The sequence below is a fragment of the Lissotriton vulgaris genome, chromosome 4_1 (genome assembly GCF_964263255.1).
Source record: "Lissotriton vulgaris chromosome 4_1, aLisVul1.2, whole genome shotgun sequence".
Classification (NCBI taxonomy): Eukaryota; Metazoa; Chordata; class Amphibia; order Caudata; family Salamandridae; genus Lissotriton; species Lissotriton vulgaris.
The window spans coordinates 1,440,151,470-1,440,160,204 of record NC_141691.1 but is presented as its reverse complement, the minus strand read 5'-3'; the positions used below and the strand labels follow the sequence as shown (position 1 = coordinate 1,440,160,204).

Here is an 8,735-nt window from a genome sequence, read left to right as displayed (position 1 = left end):
CCAGGAATGTGAAAGAGAGGACCTTTGGTGTGATGAAATCACGCTTTAGAATACTTCATAAAACTGGTGGAGCATTGCAATATCAACCAGACATTTGCTGCAAAATAGTAGCAGCATGTGCAATGCTGCACAATCTAGCAACTAAGAGAGGCATAGAACTTGATGAAGAAGATGTTTTACCTCAAAATGACAATCAGCCTCCTCAACCACAAGCAAGAGCACATGGACCAGAGGCAGCAGAGGGGAGAAGGAGAAGGGCAGAGATCACACAGCACTACTTCTAAAAGAGGTAAGAAACATACTCTGATATTTTTGGTTTTGTAATCAATGTAAATTTTAATTCAAAGTGAAACAGAAATGCATTCACTTCATGGACTTTGACTGTATCACAAACTTAATACTGTACTTTAAATCAGAAATGTTCAAATGATAATTATTGAACCATTGACAACTTTGACATTATTAATACCAATCAAGAGGCATCACAGACATAATGTCATTTCTTATGGCCACGCACTCCTAATGCCTTCCCTGCATTTTTTCCACTGTGCATGGCCATATTACTTGCATCATTCAGCTTTCTGTTACTACGCCGTGTGCCACTTAAGCAATGCTCAAGTGTGCCACTCACAGCACTGCCGGCACCACTCTCCCCCATTGGTAGTTGCTTTTCTGGGGTTGCATTAGACTGTGAAATTCCTGATGGTTCAAAGGTAGTCCCCATTCCCTTTTGAATATGTTCAAATGTTTTCATCAAGAGTACCTGGGTTGAAAGGCTCAGTTTGCAGAGGCCACGTGTACAATTGGAAAGGCGAGTCATTTGCCTGTTATGAGCCTGCATGTTGGTCAGTAGTCGTACCTGCCTTTTGCCACTTATATTTTGCTGTTTTTGCATCAATGTGCACATGGTCTCCAAAGAATTGGCAATGCGGTCAAGCTTCAATGAAGATGTTTCATGGCCTGTCTTCATTACATTTATCATTTTATTCATGCAGGTAGATAAAGAACCCATTTGTTTACTGATATGTCCCAGTTTTCCCTTAATTATTCTAATGTCTTGGCCTTGCAGGCGCAGTACCTTTAGGATTTTGTCTTCCACAACATTGCCAGTGATGGGACCCTCTCCAAAATGACCACTTTCTCTCACATTACCTCGGCGCAAAGAAAACTGCTGAAGTCTCCTTTGCCTACTTAGCCTTCTATTTGTGACTGTTGGAGTGCTTTGAGGTTGCCTATCAGCTACATCGTCATTCTGCTCTGTTTCAGAATCAGTTTGCAGCAGTTGTCGCACTCTCTGTCTTTCCCCTGTTTGTGAATTGGATGCTGATGTGCTAGGGGCATTTCTCAATTGTGTTTCTTGAACTTCTTGGTTGTTGAAATCCCTCAAATCCCGCTCAATTATTTCTTGCAGTGCTTCTATGGTTTAAAAATGCAAACATGATGTTACTTAAAGTTTGCACGTTCATTAAAATAAATAATAAAAAGTGAAATTCTACACAATCACATGATCCCAGTCTCATTCATTATGGTTCTTCATAGTAAGAAAGTTTCAATTACAAAATATTGTTTGTGTGCATGATGGACTCTTCAAAACTACAACTCCCATAATGCACTGCTTTCATTTTCCTAACATTAAATAACTGTTGCTGGTAACACACAGATAACATATCATACACAACAGAATTACAGTGATGTTAATCATTGAAGTGGGGATGACGCAGCGTCTTGAGCCGGAGGGATGACTGCAGAGTTCTACGCCTCTGCTTAGTCTCCCGTGACTCGTGACCCATTACCCCGCCTCCGTAATGGCGATTGCGATCTGGAGACGCTGAGACGCTGGAGGACTGCAGCTACAGGAAAAACCGGGAGCCTCAAGCTGTAAAGAAAACACAGACTCACTTGTGCAACGCGGCGCGATAGGGAAATCGGGAGGTGATGCGCCGAGAGAGATGATGCCTTGCTGTCACTGATTTCGTCTGCCTGCCAGACGGGAGTTTGGTCCCTGCTGGGACATGCCAGGCATATAAACAACGCCAGTTTACTGTTTCCGAAACTACAAAATGCAGGATTTTTTCAGATATGACAGCAACTGCAGCTAAAAGAAGGAAAGAGTTTGTAAAATTGCTACAGTTATTTAAAGCTAATGGTGCCCAGGACTCGATTGCGCAGCAATCAAAGCTGAAGGTTCTCGTTAAGGAAACATTCTTTCTATTTACTGATTTAGAAGAGGCTCAGACCCTTCTTAATGAGATATCTACAAGGGCCTAGGCTCAATGGCTTGGCTTAACTGAATGTTAAATATGAGGAATCTAATGTTATAATCTAGTAAAAAATAAAATAAAAAAAAAGAAAGAGTGTGGAAAAATTCAGGCGGGTGTTCCTGGGTCAAGGGTCACACCAGGGTGTAACAAGAAGACACCCGAAGAAGAAGAAGGGGTGGGATGTGGGCAGTGTGGACGGGGAGGGATTTCCCACATTCCTGGGGGGTCCTGGGTGGGGGGGGGTGAAAGCAGTAAAAAAATACAAGTTCAGTAGGTTTTCTATTCTTAACATTGGTTGGTACAGAAGAGGTCTAGAACTTCATAGCATCATCAATGAGATTTGACTTATGCAAAATCCTGTCCATTATTGCGAATGGGCTGCTAAATAAACAGAAATACGGAGCCCTTTTGAAATGGGCAATTGCCTTTAAACCCCATGTGGTCTTCCTCCAGGAGACACACTTGAAATCAAACTCTACAAAGTTGTTTCTACCTAGATATTTTTCCTATGGGTTTTTTTCCTCAGCTGGGGTCGCCCAGAGGGGTGTCGCTATTTATTTCTCAAGGAATCTACCCTGGGAAATTTTGCGAATGCAAAGAGACTCTAAAGGTAGATGGCTTTGGGTTGCAGTAAAATTGTAAAAGGTATTCAATTTTGTAAATTATTACGGCCCAATTTTTGATGACACCTCGGCCCTGACTGAAATTAGGGAAATACTAAGGGGCACTGCTGGGCAAATAATAGTAGGAAGTGATTTCAATTATATCCCGGATTTAAAGAGGGACACCTCTAACAAGAATAAGAAACAAATAAAACCAAAGACTAAAGGGGTGTTAGAGGCTTTTATGTCAGAATATCAATTGCGAGACTCCTGGCGTTCCCTAAACCCCAATCTAGAGTCTTTCACGTATTATTCTAATAGGTTCCATATAGCCTCTAGAATAGATTTCTTTCTATCCTCTAGATCACTCCAAATTTCCAACGCATTGATAGGCTGTAATCCCTTTTCAGATCATGGGAGGGTTGAGCTTGAACTAATATTAGAGGGTACGACAGGGGAGCGATCTAGGTGGCAGTTGGATCGTACCCTTTTACAGAACATGACATGGGTTGAGGGTTTCAAAGATTGGATAAGGGAATTTTTTCTAGTAAATAAGGACTCAGCAGAGCCTTTTGCATTAGGGGGGGCATTCAAAGCAGCAGCCCGGGGACAGATTATAGCATTTTCTTGTAATAAAGCAAATGACCGAAAAAGAAAAATAACTGCCCTTCAGCGTGCTGCTGAGAATGAGTACGCATTGAAACTGAATCAAAAACCTAATAACTGGGAACCAGCTAAAGTATTACTTAGGGACTTTTTCATCCTGGAAGAGATAAATAGCTCAAAAGCCTTTCAACAAAAGCTATATGAAGAAAGTCAACTCATGGGTAAGCTGTTGGCAAATTCGATCAGGAAAAAACAAGAGTCTTCCATCATTTTAAAAATCCAAGATCCATCAAGTGGAATAGATACTCGAAGTGAGGGAATTGAGAAAATATTCCTTGACCATTACGAGAGAATATACTCTACTGATATTCAAGTGTAGGAAATATTGATCAGGGAATATTTTGATAATTTGAATATCCCCAAAATTTCCAATTTTAGATCTAATCAAATAGGCTGCGATATAAGCCATCTGGAAATTCAGAATAGTATAAAAGCCACAGCGGGAGCAAAGGCTTCAGGGATGGATGGATTCCCATTCGAATTTCATAAGGTTTTTTTGAAGGAATTGGAAGATCCCTTGAAACATTTATTTAATTATATTAGACTAGGTGGTAGGGTTCCCTCAGAGTTTAAAGAGTCCACAATTATTAGTTTTGTTAAGAAAGGCATGAATCCAGAGGACGTAAATTCCTATAGACCAATTAGTCTATTAAACTCTAACTATAGGGTTTTCATGAAAATTTGGGCTCAAAGATTCGTGTTGGCAGCCCAGGAGGTAATACATCAAGACCAAACAGGTTTTATAGCCGGTCGTAGTATGGCTGCCAACACAGAATATTTAATACAGGCACTAGATTATTTTAATATTAATTCAATTTCTGCATGCATTCTTATGATTGATGCAGAAAAAGCATTTGATTTAGTCAACTGGTCAGCGTTATTTTTTTCCTTGGGTTATTTTGGATTCCCCGCCCCTATTATTAGCATGCTACAAAATATTTATGAAGGGGCATCAGCCCAGGTGATAATAAATGCCAAACAAGCAGGGAAGATTAAAACAAAACGGGGCACAAGGCAAGGTTGCCCCTTATCACCCCTGCTTTTCACCTTTTTTATCGAACCCCTGGTAATAAAAATCAGAAATAATGATGCAATATCTTCCCCAATTGCTGGAATGTTGAAGTTAAAATTATTTGCTGACGACATCATCCTTTATATGTTTCCTGATAAAGAAAATATCTTACATCTTATGAAAGAGCTTCAGGAATATGAGAAGATAGGGGGCTATAAAATCAACGAGAAAAAAACGGAAGTTCTTATTTTAAACTCAAATTTAGATTTCCTTCCGCCAGATCTTCAGTTTCAAGCAGAAAAAAGGGACCCAATAAGATATTTAGGGATTTATGTGACCAGAGACTATCAAGAACTTTTTCAACTGAATTACATAAAAACAAAGAATAAAATCAAGAGCCTTTTAGAACAATGGGATATACTGCCCCTATCATTGATTGGCAGAGTGGCATTGATAAAGATGAACATATTACCTCTGCTTTTATTTTTGTTTAGCAATATTCCAATCAAAGTCAATATGGCCTTTTTTAACGAACTAGAATCCATGATGAGAAGATTTATTTGGAACAAAAAGGCCAATAGAGTCAAACTCGCGGTAATACAACTTCCTGTTAACCAAGGCGGGCTTACTCTTCCTCATTTTAATACATATTACGAAGCAGCTTTTTTCGATATAATGGCAGGATTATTAAAGGCTAGACAGACAAGAGACAACTTTTTTTTAAATAGAATGCTTGAGGAATCAGGCTCTCAAATTTTTATCTTCTTAAAAACTGCAAAGCTTCCAAAGAGAACACGATATAAGACACTGATGGGGTATTCATCAAGATTACGGCTGTTATTTGAAAAACATGGCTCAGATGGATCTATTTATATGAAACTGTCAGAATGTGCTAAAATGGGTCTTAGGATTTCTTCAAGTCATCTGACAGAATGGGAATCGGCCGGATTCTGTGAAATAAGGCACCTTCGAACTCAAAATACGATAATTAGCTGGCAAATGGTTAGAGATAGAACACATCCGAGGCGGCTCATGTTTTTTCAATATTTGCAATTGATTTATTTGATAAGAAAAGAAGTAGGAAGTCTAGATACAACACCCAATGCTTTGTTAACAGCGTTATATGGGGAGAAACATAAGGGTATTGGATTCTGGTATAAACAGTTACCCCCCTTCTGGATCATCTACTATAATAATTAACCACTTGGAGAAAATAAGTCTCACATTACAGTGTGTATTGTCAGATAAAGACTGGGAGACAATATGTTATTTAGGAAACAGAGCACTTCGAGCAGCTAACTATAAGAGAATGTCCTTTCTTTCTCGCTGGCTGGCATATTATACCCCGGAGGCCCTACAGAGAATGTTCCCTGAATGCGAGAATAAATGTTTTAAATGCAAAACCAGGGGACAGGGTGGTTGGTATCATATTTTTTTCTCATGTCCAAAGTTAGAACCCTTCTGGAAGGAGATTTTCGCAGATTTGGAGATAGCAACTGGGAAAATTCTTCTTCCAGAAGTGGAAGTGGCCCTTTTTGGCATTGGTAAAGACAGGAATAGGTTCAATGAATCACAAGAAGTGTTTATTTTTATTTCCACTGCCTTGGCACGGTCCCTGATCTTGCAAAATTGGAAATCTACTGTGAGTCCATGTCATGTTAAGTGGGTTAATAAAATGAGAAGAACATATAATTTTGAGAGAGCCTATGCAGGTAGAGTGGGTGCGATTGCAAAACTTGAAACAAATTGGGAACATTTTAAGAAGCTTGAACTGTTAAAAGGAAGGTGATTGTTATATTTTAGTTAAATGTAAGATGGTATTACATTTACAAGTATCCATCTGCCGTGCTATATCAAATTGCTAAACACTTTTATCGTATATATTAGTCAAAAAAAAAAATTGTACGTTATTATGTTTGCACTTCATGAAATGTATTACTATTTGTGTTACTATACATCAGCACTTTATTGCATTAGTCACTTAATATAGGCCAAATTTTGCACGTAATAACAATAGCACTTTCAAGCGTCGGTCTTTCCACTTTTGCATTAGCACTTTATGAACGGCATAATAATAATAATCTTGATGCTGCCTATCACCAGTTGTTTATATATTGGGTGATCTAATATGTTTTGGAACTAATATTTTAAGTACGGCAATAATATTTTTTAATATTATTATTGTATTATATCGATAGGTTTGAATTTTTAAGCATAATATTAGTTGTCTTCAACTAATATTTCTATATCGATATGACCAGTTGTACATTACTGCAGTTTTTGTATTATCACTGTAGCATTTTATTGTCTAGGGTTGTCTCTTGGATATTGTAAATTGTTGTCTAATGTATGTTTAATTATGAAGAAATTAATGTACCAATGTATTTTTTCTACCTATGGCTTGTAATTAAAAAAAATAAAAAAAATAAAAATGCTGTTAATCCAACTACTTTCACAACACTCTTGAAATTTCTAGGCTCCATTCAGACAATCAAAAGCATATACAATTCAATTACCTTCAGAAGGAGTTGGAATCTCAGAAGTATCAATGTCTATCACTCCAATTACAGCCTCAGTCAACAGTGTGCCTTCCACCATGTCTTCCAGGGGGGTGTTGGGTCTATCCCTGGGTGTTCCACCTCCAGTTTTCTTTGCTGATTTATTCCTGTTTGCTAGCTTCTCTTTTGCACGACTGCGCAGGTCATACCATCTTTTTTGTAAATTGTTTATGTCACAATGTGCCACTCCTACTGCGTTCCCCTTTGCTTGTATGGCAATCCATAGGTTTCTTTTAACAGCCTCAGGAACCTTCAGAGACAGCTTACCAAAAACCTGTCTTGCAGTCACCTCCTCAATAAGAATTTCCAACTCTTGATCAGAAAACGTAATTTTCTTTTTCCTGGCTGGCCCCTCTTCAACAGGATTCTCATTTTCCATTTTTCAAAAGATTTGTCAGGCAGACACTGCAGTAGCAACCTGCTGGGAAAGCGCACTAAGCAAACTGCCAAACCTCACCTTCAAAAAATGGAGCAGCTGTGCCTAATTGCTGTACTGGCTTTCAGGCAGTTGAATCAATGAGATTCATCATGTGTGTAATTTCGCAATTTGCGATATCGCAAAATGCAAAATCGCAATTAAGAATTCGCAATTTTACAGCAATTTGGTAAAATTTGCGATTTTTACTGAATCGCAATAAAATTGCGAAAAAAATTATGCATTGACATTTGCGATTCCTTATTTGCGATTCCTTATTTTTCGCAAATAAGGAATCGCAAAAAAAAACGTTGATGCATCTACCCTTAGGTTTCTTAAAACATAATAGCTGCAGCCTAGGAGGAGAACAGTAAATATTTTCATACCCAGAAATGGCAGCAGGAAGTCATTTATCTCTGGGCGTGTGAGAAAACAAGTCACATAGATCATTCTCTAATCCTTCATTTTTTTTTTTATTATGTTCCATGCTTCACTGCAGACCTTAATGATAATTGGTTTCTTTGTTCAAATGGTCAGGTTTGTTCACAAGGTGTGTACTTACTTTGGTAATAGACCCCGTGGCTACCTCTTTAAGGGTTGAAGTGGTCTACCTAGTCCTACAAACACACTTTCAGGTCTCAGGGAGTCATACAGGAGTGCCACACATATCATTCAAAAGCTGACCAGCTAAATGGAAGTCTATATTTGGCAGTGTGTACACTTTTATCCATAGTCTCACAATACCACATACATATTTGAGGTCAGATGGAACATACTTCACTTGAGTAGAGCCCAGTCCATGAAAATTATACCAGCCGTGCTAGACTGTACGTGTGGTGGTTCTGGACAGTGTGATCTACTAAAGACATTTTGACCCCTACATTGCCATTTGAACATATGGTTAATGAAATGGTAATGTGACGTGATATCACAAGCAGCACATTCATAGGAATTATTGCTGTGTAGCTCACCATTACTAAACCACATTTTATTTTTTTAAATTTTGCATCACCATAGTAGCATCCTTTTTTGAGTCCATAGGCATTCCATTATTCAAAAACACAACTGATGTTTTGCATCGCAATAAAAAGTCACACACACTTTTCTGTTTCTACTCACCATTTTGTAAGTATACAGTATATGTGGGCACGTGCAATAACATCAGATACATTATTGGCGATGTTGTCCCTGATTACGAGGTGCAGGTAAATTGTGATCCAT

The 8,735-nt window shown here is 38.4% G+C and overlaps 1 protein-coding gene across 1 annotated transcript; it reads right to left on the bottom strand.

Annotated features, from left to right (window-relative positions):
• Positions 1-496: 496 nt before the first annotated feature.
• Positions 497-8,245, bottom strand: LOC147724084 (uncharacterized). Its single transcript, XM_086966946.1, has 3 exons — positions 8,234-8,245; positions 4,564-4,576; positions 497-1,416 (listed from the first exon to the last, which is right to left on the bottom strand). Exons 1-3 carry the CDS (start codon positions 8,243-8,245, stop codon positions 497-499), a joined length of 945 nt encoding a protein of 314 aa, XP_086823072.1.
• Between the last annotated feature and the right edge of the window lie 490 nt (positions 8,246-8,735).